General features: G+C 45.8%; 2 protein-coding genes and 2 long non-coding RNA genes across 4 annotated transcripts; all 4 read left to right on the top strand.

Moving 5' to 3' along the window:
• The first annotated feature begins 10 nt into the window (after window positions 1-10).
• On the top strand, window positions 11-626 carry LOC148377848 (janus kinase and microtubule-interacting protein 3-like). Its single transcript, XM_088368115.1, has 3 exons — window positions 11-128; window positions 352-414; window positions 501-626. Exons 1-3 carry the CDS (start codon window positions 60-62, stop codon window positions 624-626), a joined length of 258 nt encoding a protein of 85 aa, XP_088224241.1. The 5' UTR covers window positions 11-59.
• A 5,413-nt stretch (window positions 627-6,039) lies between these two features.
• Window positions 6,040-11,284, top strand: LOC148377847 (uncharacterized). Its single transcript, XR_015856390.1, has 6 exons — window positions 6,040-6,118; window positions 7,683-7,853; window positions 7,977-8,054; window positions 9,899-9,987; window positions 10,918-10,947; window positions 11,138-11,284. It is a non-coding gene; the product is annotated as an uncharacterized LOC148377847 (long non-coding RNA).
• Window positions 11,285-14,873: 3,589 nt separating this feature from the next.
• Window positions 14,874-17,833, top strand: LOC148377846 (uncharacterized). Its single transcript, XR_015856379.1, has 7 exons — window positions 14,874-15,086; window positions 15,345-15,538; window positions 15,663-15,776; window positions 16,008-16,163; window positions 17,209-17,279; window positions 17,416-17,520; window positions 17,665-17,833. It is a non-coding gene; the product is annotated as an uncharacterized LOC148377846 (long non-coding RNA).
• Window positions 17,834-17,857: 24 nt separating this feature from the next.
• Window positions 17,858-18,474, top strand: LOC148377845 (janus kinase and microtubule-interacting protein 3-like). The gene is made up of 3 exons (XM_088368114.1): window positions 17,858-17,975; window positions 18,200-18,262; window positions 18,349-18,474. Exons 1-3 carry the CDS (start codon window positions 17,907-17,909, stop codon window positions 18,472-18,474), a joined length of 258 nt encoding a protein of 85 aa, XP_088224240.1. The 5' UTR covers window positions 17,858-17,906.
• Window positions 18,475-18,610: the final 136 nt, after the last annotated feature.

The raw sequence follows: 18,610 nt of genomic DNA, 5'->3' as shown, positions 1-18,610 counted from the left end.
TGGTCTGAAAGGAGGAGGAGGAGCCTCCCTCCTCCTCCTTTCAGACCAGAGAAAAGCTGATGGTAGAAATGGGTCACTATCAAAGCAGAGTAGCAGATCTGGAGTCAGCGCTGAAGCAACAAGGACAGGTAAGCTCATCAATGAGCACACCTTTTTCTCAGACAAAATAGCTACATTCTTCAGTCACTCATCCGTCTGGCATTACTGGACCAACCCCCCCCCCCCCCCCCCCCCCCGAACGTGGCTGGGAAAATGCGGAGAAAAGCAAATGTCATTTTCCAGTCAACCAAAGAATTTGTGGATGAAAATGACACAACATTCCAAAGCTGTCCACGCGTTTGTCTCTTCTAGAATGTCAAGTGGGTGGAGGAGAAGCAGCTGCTGCGTCAGAGCAATCAGCAGTTGGCCGAAAAGGTGACGGAAAGAAAGGCGCTGGGCGGAGTCGCTTGGCGTCACACCTGTCGGGAAGCCCCGCAGATGAGGTCTGACTGTCTTTTCAGGTCAGGCGGATGGAGGCGGAAGAAGCGCGTCTGAAAGAGCACATCCAGGATATCCGAGACCAAAACGAACTGCTTGAGTTCCGCATCCTGGAGCTGGAGGTGGGAAGACTCGCACAAGCGTGTTGAGGCCAGAGATGTGACGGACGGACGGACGGACGGACGGACGGATGCATGCCTCTGCCTTTCAGGAGAGGGAGTGGCGCTCCCCCGTCTTGAAGTTTCTGCAAGTCCGTTTCCCAGACGGCCTCAGCCCTTTGCAGATCTACTGCGAGGCCGAGGGCGTGAGCGTACGTAAGGCGTCCCTCGCAACCCTAACCTTAACCCGAGGTCCCAGAACACCTTACATTGCTCCTTGCGCCTTTCCCCCGGACATCGTCATCAGTGATCTGATGAAGAAGCTGGACATCCTGGGCTATAACGCCGTAAGTGTATGTCGAACTCCTTATGTTCGCACTCCACGAGACTCGGCGGCTCAAATGTGACTTTTGGAAGGCTTTGCGCTGAAAGAAGCTTGTTGACGCTGTGCCTTTGGGCTCTTGCAGAATCTCACCAACGAGGAGCAGGTGGTCGTGATTCACGCCAGGACCCTTCTCACCCTAGCCGAGAAGGTAACGCGCACGTCCACGCACGCTCTCGCATTCTGCTTATGTGACAGCAGCCTTTCCTCAGTGGTTAGAATACATCAAAGTGACCAAGTCAGCACTTCAACAGAAGATGTTGGACATTGAAAGTGAGAAGGTAGACAGACACGCGACATCAGCCAAGGGGAACTCCGGCAATGTGCCCCAACAATTCTGACCTTGAGCTGTGCTAGGATATGTTCTGCAAGCAGAAGGGCTACCTGGATGAAGAGTTGGACTTCAGGAAGTGTTCCATGGACCAGGCTCATAAGGTAAGCCGCCCTCAAATCTCCCGCCGGACCACTGATGGACGAGGATTGCGGCCCAGAGGATCCTGGAGCTGGAGGCCATGTTGTACGAGGCGCTACCGCAGCGGGACTGCCCCGCCACGGACGGCGAAAAAGCCAGCCACGCTGGCGTGAATGACGTGCTGACGGCGGATCAGAGAGAAGAGCTTAGGAGCGCCGTGGACCAATGGAAGCGAGCCCTGATGTGCGAGTTGAGGGAGCGCGACGCTTGCATCCTCCAAGAGAGAATGGATCTGCTGCACAGCGCGCAACAGGTAAGGGCCCAAAGCCAGCCCGGCACTTACTTGCACGCTTACTGGCTTTTGAATGCCACTTTCCATTTGTCCGTCCTAGAGGAACAAAGAGCTGAAAGAATTCATCGAAGCTCAGAAGAGACAAATCAAACAATTGGAGGAGAAGTTTCTGTTTCTCTTTCTATTCTTCTCCTTGGCCTTCATTCTGTGGCCCTAACACCAGCTGGTGAGTGAGCTCCAGCGGCACCGCACTCGACACCTCCGATACACTGCCAGCCGGTCTCAGACGTTGGCAGACGCTCCGATGCCAACGTATACCCCCCGCCACGGTGACAGAGGCACCGCGTCACACCGGCGCTCATCCAATCAGAAGGCAGGAAAAGCAAATTCACATGCAGGGCACTTTTGAACCAGAAGAGAGCGCCACAAAAAACGGTTGTTGCCCCAAACGCGCACTAAAAAGGGTCAGAATAACAAGAGTCCCACTGGCCAGCCGGGGCCACCCGTCCAGCTGTTTCTTCAGGGGGGAAAAAAATTGGAGTCACCGGTGAGTACATTTTGCATTTAGCTCTGCTTTTCTGCTTCTGTCTTCAAGTGTGTGGCATCCTGCGATCAAAGATTCAGCCAACCCCAAAGCGGTTGACCTCAACGTCCCACCACCATGCCTACCAGAGCAGGTGACGTGATGCTTTGGACATCCTTCCGTCTCAGATGCCCAAAAGTACTCTTTGCCACATCTGCGGCAATACGGTGTCTTTTCAAAGGTGCAAATAAATCCAGCGTGGGCGGAACACGCACGTCTTCGGTTTTTCCCGCTTTGTTTGTGTGACAGCTGTTGTGAAAATTTTATACAAATAAAGTTGTATAGTACAGGTTTGGCCAAGCCGCAACTCCCGAACCGCATGCGGCTCTTTTATGTTCATATCAACATTTGTGTGTGTGTGTGTGTGTGTGTGTGGGGGGGGGGGGGTTGTGCGTGTTGGCTTCACTTGAGTTCAATTTGGTATTTTGGTCAAAAGCGCATGTGGTGAAATTCCACAAAGTAGGATGGGCAAACACATTTCTTTAAACTATGAGTGTCAATTGGGCTCTCGAAATGGCAGGGAAAAGATGCACAGCAAAACGAAAATACGTAGATGAACACAGGACGTTTTAATCAGAGTGGGAAAGTTTCTATTTTTTGTTGAACGTGATGGCAAACCATTCTGCCTGATATGTCAGACCTCAGCGCATTTCAAAGATTCAAATCTTCAGCGCCATGCACTTCAGCTCACTCCATGCTAACATTGATCAGGCGTCGAACCCGCATCATCATGCTTAAGAGGTGGCCATGCTAACCAGTGCGCCATTATGTCAACGCATAATAACTAAGTCTACTGGTCAAAACAGCGGTTACTATATGACGTCGCTACGTCGTGGTCACGTGACGCAGACAAGACGTCAATGGACGTGGGCAGAGTTAACTTGTTTAAAAGGGAGTAGGCAGAAGAAATATTTAATTTATTTAAATCTATTTTGAGTGCACACCATTATGCCAATGCATAACAACTGTAAATCTACTAAACAAAACAGCGGTTGCTATATGACATCTGCCACGTCGTGGTCACGTGACATACGTGACGTCGATGGGCGTAACTTTCGCCGGAATTCAAATCCGCGGGGAGAGTTAACTTGTTTAAAAGAGAGTGGGCAGAAGAATTATTTAATTTATTTAAATCTATTTGGTGTGTGCGCCATTATGTCAATGCATAACAACTGTAAGTCTACTAAACAAAACAGCGGTTGCTATATGAGTCTGCCACGTCGTGGTCACGTGACGCGGACGTGACGTCGACGCCTACTTTACATCCCACCGATCACAGGACCCCCTCGGCTGCATAACCGTGCCCCCTTCCCAACCAATCGGATTTGCTATACGCGAAAACGACGCCAATGGAAAGAGCTTCCGCCCAAATTTAAATCCGTGGGCGTGGCTCGCAGCAGGAAGTAGGAAAATGGCGGCGATGTTGACAAAGACACAGCGGATGGTAACATACGACTAACAAGAGAAATAGTTTTATTTTCTGCTTGCAACTGGACCGTCCAGAGCGTACACGGTAAGTACAACTCATCGTTTTTAAAAAGAAGTACTTTTGTTGCCCTGAAAAGCGAGTGAGCGTGGCGTTTGTGGGGGACGTCGAATTTCGACGATTCTTTCTGGTCAACGGTTGTAAATGATTGTGTTGATTAAAAAAGAAAACTTGATGTAACTCTACTTTTAACTGCCGTTTCAGATAGATTTGGAATTGCATCACATCCAATTTTGCCTAGAGCGTACACGGTAAGTAACACTCGTTGTGTTTAAGGAGATTTACGTTTGTAATAGCAGAAGTGTAGCCGCGTTGCGTTGTACGTGTGAATGTTGGTCCGGGCGAAATGTTAATGTTTAATTTCATTCCTTTAGGTTCCACGGTGTTTGTTGGCTGCAAGTTTTCCACTGCAAGAAGAGGCTCATATCATTGACCAGGAGCGAGCTACAATGGTGAGTAGCCATAACATTTATGTTAAACACTTCCTATTTCATGTCTAACAGTACTTGATTTAACAAATAACCATAAATAAATACAGTGTGGGCACTGAAGTTAACATATGTGATTATACTGCCTAATCTGTCACCGAGTAGATTGTTGCAAAGTAATATAAGATCCAAAGTTGTAATTCAGAATAGTTTTCAAAAGAAGGCCATTAGAATTATATACAAGTCTGATTACCCTGAACAAGCTATTAATTAAATCACAAATTCTTCAATTCAAAGATTTGGTAGATTATCAGACAAATAATGTCTAACAGTAATTGATTTAACACATCACGATAAGTAGATTGAGTGTGGGCACTCTCAAGTTAACATATGTGATTATACTGCCTAATCTGTTACAGAGTATGTTGTTGCCAAGTAATGTAGAATAGATCCAAAGTAGTAATCCAGAATAGTTTTGAAGAGGCCATTAGAATGATAAACAAATCTGATTACCTTGAACATAATAACAAGCTAAGTGTTTAATATGTCCTATGAAGTCAAAATTGGGCACCATCATGTGGTGAAATTTGGAATTGCATCACATCCAATTTTGCCTGGGAACAAACAGATTACATAAATCTTAGTTTTGAATAAGCCACTCCTTCTCAAACAAGTAAACTCTGCCCATTTTGCGCAGTAGATGTTCTGTTAATATCTAGTATTTATACAAAGTCATAATTTAAATTGCTTTCAACCTTCATTCATCGGTTCAACCAACATTACTCGCTCTTATTACCAACTTGTATTGATTTAACTAAGCGTTTAATACTTCCTATCAGGTCTCAAATCGAGATTTGGCAAAATACAATTTCAGCAAATCCAATTTTGCCAGGGAACAAAAATAGATTAAATAAACTAAATAAGTCCTCTTCCCATTAAATAAATCAGAAAAGTCTGTCTTGTAACCAGTCCTCTTCAAACAAGTAAAGTCTGCCCATTTTGTGCCGTAGATTTTGTGTCTATGCCTAGTATTTAAACAAAATCATAATTTAAACGACTTCTTTCCTTCATTCACTTTGGAAATTTGGAATTGCAGCAAATCGAATTTTGGCAGGGAACAAAAATAGATCAATTAAACTAAATAAGTCTTCTTCCCATTAAATAAATTAAAAAAGTCTGTCTTGTAACCAGTCCTTTTCAAACAAGTAAAGTCTGCCCATTTTGTGCCGTCGATTTTGTGTTAATGCCTAGTATTTATACAAAATCATAATTTAAAGGACTTCATTCCTTCATTCACTTTGGAAATTTGGAATTGCAGCACATCAAATTTTGCCTGGGAAGAAAAGTAGATTAAATAAATTTAATAAGTCTTACTACTTCCCATTAAATAAATTAAATACGTCTTACTTGTTCCCACTCCTTTTCAAAACAGTAGTTTAAAACGAGGGCCCTTCACTCAATCTTTAACCTCAACCCCGCACGTTGTGTTGTATCTGTGAATGTTGGTTGTGGCCAAATGATAGTTTTCTTTCATTCGTTTAGGTTCCAAGAAAACTTGATGTAACTCTACTTTTAACTGCCGTTTCAGATAAGCGGGTATTACGTCGCAGTCAAATGCCGCGGATATGACGTAATTGCCCGAACCTCCGCCAAAATTCAAATCTGTTGGCGCGATGGCCGTGAGCCACTGAGCAGCGACGATTATCAACAGAAATATCTTTATTTTCTGCTTGCAACTGGACCGTCTAGAGCGTACACGGTAAGTAACACTCATTGTGTTTAAGGAGATTTACGTTTGTAATAGCAGAAGTGTAGCCGCGTTGCGTTGTACGTGTGAAAATTGGTCGAGGCGAAATGTTAATGTTTAATTTCATTCCTTTAGGTTCCACGGTGTTTGTTGGCTGCAAGTTTTCCACTGCAAGAAGAGGCTCGTATCATTGATCAGGAGCGAGCTACAATGGTGAGTAGCCATAACATTTATGTTAAACACTTCCTATTTCATGTCTAACAGTACTTGATTTAACAAATAACCATAAATAAATACAGTGTGGGCACTGAAGTTAACATATGTGATTATACTGCCTAATCTGTCACGGAGTAGATTGTTGCAAAGTAATATAAGATCCAAAGTTGTAATTCAGAATAGTTTTCAAAAGAAGGCCATTAGAATTATATACAAGTCTGAGTACCCTGAACAAGCTATTAATTAAATCACAAATTCTTCAATTCAAAGATTTGGTAGATTATCAGACAAATAATGTCTAACAGTAATTGATTTAACACATCACGATAAGTAGATTGAGTGTGGGCACTCTCAAGTTAACATATGTGATTATACTGCCTAATCTGTTACAGAGTATGTTGTTGCCAAGTAATGTAGAATAGATCCAAAGTAGTAATCCAGAATAGTTTTGAAGAGGCCATTAGAATGATAAACAAATCTGATTACCTTGAACATAATAACAAGCTAAGTGTTTAATATGTCCTATGAAGTCAAAATTGGGCACCATCATGTGGTGAAATTTGGAATTGCATCACATCCAATTTTGCCTGGGAACAAACAGATTACATAAATCTTAGTTTTGAATAAGCCACTCCTTCTCAAACAAGTAAACTCTGCCCATTTTGCGCAGTAGATGTTCTGTTAATATCTAGTATTTATACAAAGTCATAATTTAAATTGCTTTCAACCTTCATTCATCGGTTCAACCAACATTACTCGCTCTTATTACCAACTTGTATTGATTTAACTAAGCGTTTAATACTTCCTATCAGGTCTCAAATCGAGATTTGGCAAAATACAATTTCAGCAAATCCAATTTTGCCAGGGAACAAAAATAGATTAAATAAACTAAATAAGTCCTCTTCCCATTAAATAAATCAGAAAAGTCTGTCTTGTAACCAGTCCTCTTCAAACAAGTAAAGTCTGCCCATTTTGTGCCGTAGATTTTGTGTCTATGCCTAGTATTTAAACAAAACCATAATTTAAACGACTTCTTTCCTTCATTCACTTTGGAAATTTGGAATTGCAGCAAATCGAATTTTGGCAGGGAACAAAAATAGATCAATTAAACTAAATAAGTCTTCTTCCCATTAAATAAATTAAAAAAGTCTGTCTTGTAACCAGTCCTTTTCAAACAAGTAAAGTCTGCCCATTTTGTGCCGTCGATTTTGTGTTAATGCCTAGTATTTATACAAAATCATAATTTAAAGGACTTCATTCCTTCATTCACTGTGGAAATTTGGAATTGCAGCACATCAAATTTTGCCTGGGAAGAAAAGTAGATTAAATAAATTTAATAAGTCTTACTACTTCCCATTAAATAAATTAAATACGTCTTACTTGTTCCCACTCCTTTTCAAAACAGTAGTTTAAAACGAGGGCCCTTCACTCAATCTTTAACCCCAACCCCGCACGTTGTGTTGTATCTGTGAATGTTGGTTGTGGCCAAATGATAGTTTTCTTTCATTCGTTTAGGTTCCAAGAAAACTTGATGTAACTCTACTTTTAACTGCCGTTTCAGATAAGCGGGTATTACGTCGCAGTCATGTGCCGTGGATATGACGTAATTGCCCGAACCTCCGCCAAAATTCAAATCTGTTGGCGCGATGGCCGTGAGCCACTGAGCAGCGACAATTATCAACAGAAATATCTTTATTTTCTGCTTGCAACTGGACCGTCTAGAGCGTACACGGTAAGTAACACTCATTGTGTTTAAGGAGATTTACGTTTGTAATAGCAGAAGTGTAGCCGCGTTGCGTTGTACGTGTGAAAATTGGTCGAGGCGAAATGTTAATGTTTAATTTCATTCCTTTAGGTTCCACGGTGTTTGTTGGCTGCAAGTTTTCCACTGCAAGAAGAGGCTCGTATCATTGACCAGGAGCGAGCTACAATGGTGAGTAGCCATAACATTTATGTTAAACACTTCCTATTTCATGTCTAACAGTACTTGATTTAACAAATAACCATAAATAAATACAGTGTGGGCACTGAAGTTAACATATGTGATTATACTGCCTAATCTGTCACGGAGTAGATTGTTGCAAAGTAATATAAGATCCAAAGTTGTAATTCAGAATAGTTTTCAAAAGAAGGCCATTAGAATTATATACAAGTCTGATTACCCTTAACATAACAACAAGCTATTAATTAAATCACAAATTCTTCAATTCAAAGATTTGGTAGATTATCAGACAAATAATGTCTAACAGTAATTGATTTAACACATCACGATAAGTAGATTGAGTGTGGGCACTCTCAAGTTAACAGATATGATTATACTGCCTAATCTGTTACAGAGTATGTTGTTGCCAAGTAATGTAGAATAGATCCAAAGTAGTAATCCAGAATAGTTTTGAAGAGGCCATTAGAATAATAAACAAATCTGATTACCTTGAACATAATAACAAGCTAAGTGTTTAATATGTCCTATGAAGTCAAAATTGGGCACCATCATGTGGTGAAATTTGGAATTGCATCACATCCAATTTTGCCTGGGAACAAACAGATTAAATAAATCTTAGTTTTGAACAAGCCACTCCTTCTCAAACAAGTAAACTCTGCCCATTTCGCGCAGTAGATGTTCTGTTAATATCTAGTATTTATACAAAGTCATAATTTAAATTGCTTTCAACCTTCATTCATCGGTTCAACCAACATTACTCGCTCTTATTACCAACTTGTATTGATTTAACTAAGCGTTTAATACTTCCTATCAGGTCTCAAGGCAAGATTTGGCAAAATACAATTTCAGCAAATCCAATTTTGCCAGGGAACAAAAATAGATTAAATAAACTAAATAAGTCTTCTTCCCATTAAATAAATCAGAAAAGTCTGTCTTGTAACCAGTCCTCTTCAAACAAGTAAAGTCTGCCCATTTTGTGCCGTAGATTTTGTGTCTATGCCTAGTATTTAAACAAAATCATAATTTAAACGACTTCTTTCCTTCATTCACTTTGGAAATTTGGAATTGCAGCAAATCGAATTTTGCCAGGGAACAAAAATAGATCAATTAAACTAAATAAGTCTTCTTCCCATTAAATAAATTAAAAAAGTCTGTCTTGTAACCAGTCCTTTTCAAACAAGTAAAGTCTGCCCATTTTGTGCCGTCGATTTTGTGTTAATGCCTAGTATTTATACAAAATCATAATTTAAAGGACTTCATTCCTTCATTCACTTTGGAAATTTGGAATTGCAGCACATCAAATTTTGCCTGGGAAGAAAAGTAGATTAAATAAATTTAATAAGTCTTACTACTTCCCATTAAATAAATTAAATACGTCTTACTTGTTCCCACTCCTTTACAAAAAAGTAGTTTAAAACGAGGTCCCTTCACTCAACCTTTAACCCTATTTATTCACCTTCTAGGCTAAGTGTTAAAGGCTAAGTGTTAAAGGCTAAGTGTTAAAGGCTAAGTGTTAGAGGCTAAGTGCCAGAGGCTAGGCGCCAGAGGCGAGTTTTTGTGGGCTGAAGTTTTAGTGGGGTTAGTGTGAATACAATCCAAAAGAATACAACAGAATACAATACAATAGAATATAATACATAGATTAAATTCAATAGCTCTTACTACTTCCCATTAAATAAATTAAATACGTCTTACTTGTTCCCAATCCTTTTCAAAAAAGTAGTTTAAAACGAGGGCCCTTCACTCAACCTTTAACCTCAACCCCGCACGTCACATTGTGTTGTATCTGTGAATGTTGGTTGTGGCCAAATGATAGTTTTCTTTCATTCGTTTAGGTTCCACGGTGTTTGTTGGCTATGTTTTCCACTGTCAGAAGGATGAAAATACAAAGTACAACGCTTGGACGTGGGCGAAGACGTCACCGGTGAGTCCTTCCTTCCTATTTATTTACCTTCTAGATGCTAGAGGCTAAGTGTTAGAGGCTAAGTGTTAGAGGCTAAGTGTTAAACACAATACGAACAACACAACGATACTGCACTGAACAACACGATACCGCACTGAGAAACACGATACCGCACTGAACAACACGATACCGCACTGAACAACACCATGCCGCACTGAACACCATGCCGCACTGAACAACACCATGCCGCACTGAACACCATGCCGCACTGAACAACACCATCCCGCACTGAACAACACCATGCCGCACTAAACAACACCATGCCGCACTGAACAACACCATGCCTCACTGAACGACACCATGCCGCACTGAAAGACACCATGCCGCACTGAACGACACCATGCCGCACTGAAAGACACCATCCCGCACTGAACACCATGCCGCACTGAACAACACCATCCTGCACTGAACAACACCATCCCGCACTGAACAACACCATGCCGCACTGAACAACATTATGCCGCACTGAACATTATGCCGCACTGAACAACACCATGCCGCACTGAACAACACCATGCCGCACTGAACAACATTATGCCGCACTGAACAACACCATGCCGCACTGAACAACACCATGCCGCACTGAACAACACCATGCCGCACTGAACAACACGACGTCGCACTGAACAACACGACGCCGCACAGAACAACACGACGCCGCACAGAATAACACAATACCGCACAGAACAACACAATACCGCACAAACAGTTTTAGATAATATTACGTCGCAGTCATGTGACGCGGACATGACGTCAATAGGCGGAACTCACGGCAAAATTATAATCCGTGGGCGTGGCTTGCAACAGGAAGTAGGAAAGCGGCAGTTCTGGCAAACAAGACACAGCGGTTAGTAACACGATGACTAACAAGGCAAATATTTTTGTTTTCAGCTTGCAACTTGACCGTCTAGAGCGTACAAGGTAATTACAACTGTTTTTTTTTAGCCCTGAAAAGCGAGGGAGTGTGGCGTTTGGGAGGAATGTCGAACTCGGCGTCTGCTTCCAGCCACAGACGCCAAATTTCGACGATTATTTCGACTGGTCAACGGTTGTAAATTATTGCGTTGACTAAAAACTTTATTTAACTCTACTCTTAACTTTGCCGTTTCAGATATGCGGGTATTACACCGCGGAAATGACGTCAATAGGCTGAACTCTCGCCAAAATTCAAATCTGTGGGCGCAATGGCCTTGAGCGAGACACCGGATACAAACACGACGATTATCAACAGAAATATCTTTATTTTCTGCTTGCAAGTGGACCGTCTAGAGCGTACACGGTAAGTACAACTCATTGTGTTTAAAAAGATTTACGTTTGTGTAGTTTGCGTTGCGTTGTATCTGTGAATGTTGGTTGAGGCTAAATGTTAATGTTTAATTTCATTCCTTTAGGTTCCACGGTGTTTGTTGGCTGTATGTTTTCCACTGCAAGAAGAGGCTCGTATCATTGACCAGCAGGAGCTACAATGGTGAGTACCCCTTTCGTCTTCCATTTATGTTAAACACTTCCTATTTCATGTCTAACAGTACTCGATTTAACAAATAACCATAAATAAATACAGTGTGGGCAGTCACGTTAACATATGTGATTATCCTGCCTAATATGTTTATCACAAATATGTCACTAATCACTAATATGTTTATTTGTTTATCACAACACCTTTGGACCTTCAGCAATCGATTATTTCCCTTCATCTACATAGAGACAGAACGATGGTGTCTTAAACATCTCATTCATTTCACCAAATAACTTCACGCAGGTGGATAACGGCCGTCTCGGTCACGCTATGTTGCGTGATGCAGTTTTGAAGAACCAAATGCATTTATTCAATGAATAAGTCAAGCTAGTTCTATGTTTATGATGTTGTAAGTTACGGTACCGATTGAAGTTGAGTTCGAAGCCAGTGGAAAACAGCGCTGCGTTTGTGCTCTCCAGGTACAAATGTTGTGATCTCTGACTGACGACCGGGCGAGACTCGAGTAAGAGATGTCCAAACGAGCTCCGGCAGGGCGGGCCAAGGCGGAGCGAACGGACGCCCTTCAGGCCGCCAATGACGAGCTGAGAACCAAACTGATGGACGTCCAGTTAGAACTTCAGCAGGAGAAGAACAAGGTGAAAACCTCAACAGACAGACACTGCCTGCCTCCCTGCCTGCCTCCCTGCCTGCCTCCCTGCCTGCCTCCCTCCCTCCCAGTTTTCCCGATGTAGATTAGACATGCGTGTGCCATGACTGTGTCAGCCTACATCAACAAATGCACCGAGGACGTCAGCACCACTAAGAATATCATCACCCGGGGCAACCAACGACCCTGGATGACTGAGGAGGTACGTCAAACGCTACGAGCGCGGAACTCTGCCTTCAAGTCTGGCGACAAGGAGACACTGAGGACAGCGAGAGCCAACTTGAACCGTGCCATCAGGATAGCGAAGCGAGACCGCAGTCGAAAATTTCAGGATCGTTTCCACGACGTCAAAAACATCAGGAGTATGTGGCAAGGCATACGGGCGATTACAGACTACAACTCACCCTCCCCCCCCCCCGGTGGGTGTAGTTGATGCTGACTTTCTAAATGGTCTAAATAACTTCTTTGGGAGGTTCGAGGCACTAAACGGCACTCCAGCAGTTAAAACTGTCCCCCATCAGGAAGAGGAGGTACTCTGCCTTGACTCCGCCGATGTGTTGAAGACCCTGAGGAGAGTCAACCCCTGTAAGGCCCCTGGCCCCGACAACATTCCTGGGCGTGTGTTCAGGGAATGTGCAAGTCATCTGGCTGGGGTCATCACAGACATTTTTAACACCTCGCTGGGCCAAGCCACAGTGCCGGCGTGCTTTAAGACTGCCTCCATCATTCCGGTGCCGAAGAAACCTCAAATCACCTCATTTAATGATTACCGGCCTGTTGCACTGACTCCGGTTATGATGAAGTGCTTCGAAAGGCTGCTTAAAGGTCACATCGTTTCCAGACTCCCCCTATTATTTGACCCGTTCCAGTTTGCCGACCGGCAAAACCGCTCCACTCAGGACGCCATCTCCTCCGTTCTTCACCTGAGCCTGGCTCACCTGGAGGAGAAGAACACCCATGTGCGGAGGCTGTTCCTGGACTTCAGCTCAGCGTTTAACACCATCATCCCACAGCATCTGGTAGGAAAATTGGAACACCTGGGCTTCAACACCCCCCTTCGCAACTGGCTGCTAGACTTCCTCACCAACAGACCTCAGTCAGTCCGGGTCGGACAGAACACCTCTGATGTCATCACCCTCAGCACAGGCTCCCTTCAGGGCTGCGTCCTGAGCCCCCTGCTGTGCACCCTGATGACACACGACTGCGTCCTCAGGTTCACCACCAATCACATCGTGAAGTCAGCAGACGACACAACGGTGGTGGGGCTCATCAGAGACAACAACGACCTGGACTACAGAGAGGAGGTGGAGCAGCTGGTGGGCTGGTGCAGAGAAAACAGCCTGATCCTGAATGAGGAGAAGATGAAGGAAATCATCGTCGACTTCAGGAAAAAACAGCCTCACCACGCTCCACTGATCATCAACAGCTCAGCTGTGGAGGTGGTCAGCACCACCAAATTCCTGGGGGTCCACATCACAGAAGACCTCACCTGGACTATGAACACTACGGCACTGGTCAAGAGGGCACAGAAGCGCTTGTACTTCCTGCGGAGGATGAGGAGAGCCCACCTGCCCCCACCCATCATGAGGACGTTCTACAGGAGCACCATAGAGAGCATTCTGACAAGCTGTCTCTCTGTGTGGTGTGGAGGCTGCACCGCCTCCGATTGGAAGAACGTGAGGAGAGTGGTGAGGACAGCAGAGAGGATCATAGGGGCTCCTCTTCCCTCCATTCAGGACATTTCATCTCAGCGCTGCATGTCCCGTGCCCGTAACATCATCAATGACCCATCACACCCCCACCATGGACTGTTCTCCCTGCTGCCCTCTGGGAAGAGGTTTGCAGCATCCGCTGCAGGTCCACCAGGTTCTGCAACAGCTTTTTCCCTGCTGTCATCAGACTGTTGAACACTAGAACTGTTGAGCTCTAAACTGAACTCTGCATCACACATTCACAGAACTGTACTTTATGACACTACGGACCTCTATCTTGCACTATCTCGCACTACCAACTTTACTGAACTTGTATAAACCCTTTAAATAGAAGTTTAATACATGGTTTAGCATTCCTCTGCACACTCTTGAATACTGTTTTGCCTACTTGCACTATTGCATAATTATCACTGCTGCACTTTATACTTATTTTTAATATATATATATATATATATATATAGTATATATGTATATATATATATTTTCATAGGGTATGTTACTTCTATTCAACTGCAATATCACTACTTTGTTGTAAGACGTATGCAACGGAATTTCGTTTTGTATGCACCATGTGCAGACAAGATGACAATAAAGTTTGTCTAAGTCTAAGTCATGTCAGGTCAGCTGTCTGGAGAGAGAGAGAAGTCAGGACCTGCGGGCGGAGCACCACCGTGCCACCGCCGCCATGACGGAACTCAAAAGCAAACTCCATGAGGAGAAGCAGAAAGAGTTAGCCATTACCAGGGAGACATTACTGCGGCAGCATGAAATGGAGCTGATGAGAGTGATCAAAATCAAAGATGGAGAGATCCAGCGACTGAATGCCTTGGTCCTCAGCCTGAGGGACGGCTCCATGGACAAGGTGATCCGCTCTATCCGTGTCTGACTATCCGCACGCCACGTCGGGCTTCGATGCGGCCGCTACCGTATTGTGTAGCTTGTCCCCAGTAAGCGTCGCGGCGCTCCGTTGCGGTCTCAACGGCCCGGTGTGGCGCAATGTCTGCTCAGGTGAGGAGGGGGGGCGCTTTGCTGGCGGAGGTGGAGGAGACGCAGCGGTGTCGGGAGACCGAGCGGTGTCGCCTCCACCAGGAGCGCGGAAGAAGCCCTGGCAGCGGCCCAGCAGGCCTGGCAGTCCCGAGCGGCCGAGCTCCGATCGGCTCATCACCAGCATCGGGAGGAGCTGAGCCGAACCAAGAGAGACTGCGAGAGGGAGATCCGCCGACTGGTAGGACTGATCAGATGCGCGGTGCGTGGCTATGTTCCCAATTTCGTTGTATACCTGCAGTGCAATGACACCTAAGGCATTCTATTCTATTCTATTTCACAAGAAGAAAATGTCCGGTTGCTCGCTTCGCTTTTGTCACAGCAAAGGTGTTCTAGTCGATTCAAGAAAAAAATTGGCCGGTTGCTCTCTTTGTTTTTGTCACAATTCTGGCAAATGAGTTTGCCCGCCTGCCTGAGCGCTCCCCGTTTGTACATCCAGACGGATGAGATCAAGCTGAAAGACAGAGCGGTTAGTGTTTTGGATGAAGCCCTGGGGCCGGCCACGTCCACCGCCTTCAGCTGCAGACTCAGGCTGCCGAGCAGCAGATCGCTGCCCTGAGGGATTCCCAAAGGGCGGGCCTAAACTACCCTGGAAGTGGGGTCAACGCCGCTACTAGCAATCCTCTTCATTGCGTAAGCCACCTCATCACACACTTGCAGTACGCATGACTTAGTTCGTTGCTGGAGGAAGGTAGCACAAAAACAGTTTTGAACTTTGAACGAGTGCTTGTGTGTGTGTGTTGCGGGGCGTTTTCAGTCTCAGGAGGATCGGGACACGCAACGGTTTCATCTGAAAATCGCTGAGCTCAGCGCAGTCATCAGGAAACTGGAGGATCGAAACGCCCTGCTTTCTGAAGAGCGCAATGAACTGGTAATTTATTGACGGCACGCTTGAAGGTTTGCGCTACGTTTGATGCGCGCCATCCAGCGAGGCACCCATTGCGCTTGCTTATTAGTTGAGCGGCGCGGCGAGTCGGTTGCCTGGTAGATGTCTTTTATTGGGAGCCAAAGCCACGATTCCGTTCAAACCGATGCAAAAGGAATGGATACGTTCTGGCCCGCGTGTTGTGCGTCTTTCACATCCCGCACTTCATGCTTGCAGCTAAAGCGACTGAGAGAAACAGAAAGCCAGTTTCTGCCACTCCTGTACAAAAACAAACGCCTGAGCAGGAAGAATGAAGAACTCTCGCTGGTGCTGTGTCGCCTTGAAAACAAAGTGCGCTTTGTCACCCAGGAGAACGAGGAGATGGCAAGCTTGGTAAGTCGACGCGGACAACGGCGGCGTGCCAACAGAGTCCACTGCATTTGTGTTCCACAGAGAAGGCCTAGTTCGCTCAATGACCTGGACCGCGGTTGCGGCCAGCAGGACAGTGAAATGGAGTTCCTTCAAGTTGTGGAGCAGCGGCACATCATCGACGACTTGTCCAAGGTCTTCAGGCAGGCGACTCGGTGCACGTACGGCAGCGCCGCGCTCGCTCGCTGTCGCCAGGAAACCTTTTCCGTCCAAAGCTTGGCCGGCGGCCGCCATCCAAAAAATTGGCCCCTTAAATTCCGACCTTTCAAGCAGGAGCATTGTGCGCACGCGTTTGAACACGCTTTAGACTTGTTTTGCCGTTTTCAGCAGCTCAAAGCTCCCGTTTTGTCAGCGCCTTTGCCACTCGCTGTGCGCTGAAAACGACGGACTTGCCCGGCTGCTCAGCCCGTCAACCATGAGCCGCGAGCGCGACGTCATTGTCCGTAGGCAGCTAGTGGCAAAATGCACCCTGTTAGAGTTGCGCTCGCTCCAACTTATTTTGCAAGAACCACACGGGAGACAAGTAAGTTCTTTTGGACACCTGCAGGTGGAGAGTCCATCCGTTGTACGAATGAAGTCTGACTCTCGGCTCCTGCACGAGCATTTTAATTAAGAGAAACAGGGTGGGTGTAAGAGTGGATTGAATAGAGGAAGCCCTTGACCTCTAGTCAAAACATAGCAAGGGGTGTTTTACGACTTTGTGTAGGAAGGGATAAGCGATAGGGATAAATAAGGGATAAATAATATTATTTATTACAGGTCGCAGTCAAAGTCAAAGCAACACAATGATACGATAAAGATAATCTGGAAAACCCTGACACACCCTGTAGTTGTCACTTTTGGAAAAGACGAGCGTCCCTCCAATCATCGCCGGTGACGTGTTTTTCAGGCTCTGGAGACAGGAGCTCATGTCAGAAATGTCATTGTGAGTCGCGTTTGTTTCTGCGCCGGAGCCGTTCGTTCCCTTTGCATCCAAAGAATCTCAAAGGCGGATTATTTGTGTCGACAGGAGAGAGATTTGCTGCTACGATACCGACGTCGAGAATCTCTGAGGAGGAACAAAGCGTGAGGTCCTGCAAGGTGAGTCTGTTTGTTTGCGGCTGCTTGGTGTTGCGCAAGATGAAATGGCCTTTTTCTCGCTATCGTTCCTCTCGTCGATTCATCGTGAGGTGTCGCTTCAGTTTGTTCAGAGAGATGTTTGCTTCCGCGCCCGCAGGTCATCGAAACATTTTACGGCTACGACGAAGACGTGTTGGTGGACTCGGACGGATCGTCCTTGTCTTTTCACACCGACAGAACCCCCGACACGGAACCCGAAGAGGTAGCCCGCCATTTCTGCCAGCGTATTGGCACCAAACATTCCTCTTCAGCCTGGAATCGGACTCGTCTTTGCGTCGCGGGTGCTTTGTCGCCGGTCTGACTGATTCTGGTACTAGTGCTGTGTTGCATTGGTGTGTGCATGAAGAGGCGGAGCTTCGCTACCGCCAGCTGACGCAAGAATATCAAGCGCTGCAACGAGCCTACGCTCTGCTAGCCCAGACCAGCGAAGGGGACTACGACGCCGAGAAGGAGATCAAGGTGGCGCCCCTTCCCGCAACCCCCGGCCGGGTCGCAGCCTCCCCGTTCTCACCCAGCCTCGGGTGTTCTCTGGTCTGAAAGGAGGAGGAGGAGCCTCCCTCCTCCTCCTTTCAGACCAGAGAAAAGCTGATGGTAGAAATGGGTCACTATCAAAGCAGAGTAGCAGATCTGGAGTCAGCGCTGAAGCAACAAGGACAGGTAAGCTCATCAATGAGCACACCTTTTTCTCAGACAAAATAGCTACATTCTTCAGTCACTCATCCGTCTGGCATTACTGGACCAACCCCCCCCCCCCCCCCCCCCCCCCGAACGTGGCTGGGAAAATGCGGAGAAAAGCAAATGTCATTTTCCAGTCAACCAAAGAATTTGTGGATGAAAATGACACAACATTCCAAAGCTGTCCACGCGTTTGTCTCTTCTAGAATGTCAAGTGGGTGGAGGAGAAGCAGCTGCTGCGTCAGAGCAATCAGCAGTTGGCCGAAAAGGTGACGGAAAGAAAGGCGCTGGGCGGAGTCGCTTGGCGTCACACCTGTCGGGAAGCCCCGCAGATGAGGTCTGACTGTCTTTTCAGGTCAGGCGGATGGAGGCGGAAGAAGCGCGTCTGAAAGAGCACATCCAGGATATCCGAGACCAAAACGAACTGCTTGAGTTCCGCATCCTGGAGCTGGAGGTGGGAAGACTCGCACAAGCGTGTTGAGGCCAGAGATGTGACGGACGGACGGACGGACGGACGGACGGATGCATGCCTCTGCCTTTCAGGAGAGGGAGTGGCGCTCCCCCGTCTTGAAGTTTCTGCAAGTCCGTTTCCCAGACGGCCTCAGCCCTTTGCAGAT

Source organism: Syngnathus floridae, unplaced genomic scaffold (genome assembly GCF_059516105.1).
Source record: "Syngnathus floridae isolate MCC-2025c unplaced genomic scaffold, RoL_Sflo_1.0 HiC_scaffold_81, whole genome shotgun sequence".
Lineage (NCBI taxonomy): Eukaryota > Metazoa > Chordata > Actinopteri > Syngnathiformes > Syngnathidae > Syngnathus > Syngnathus floridae.
Note: the sequence above shows the minus strand (reverse complement) of the source record. Positions and strands in the feature narration are given on the sequence as shown.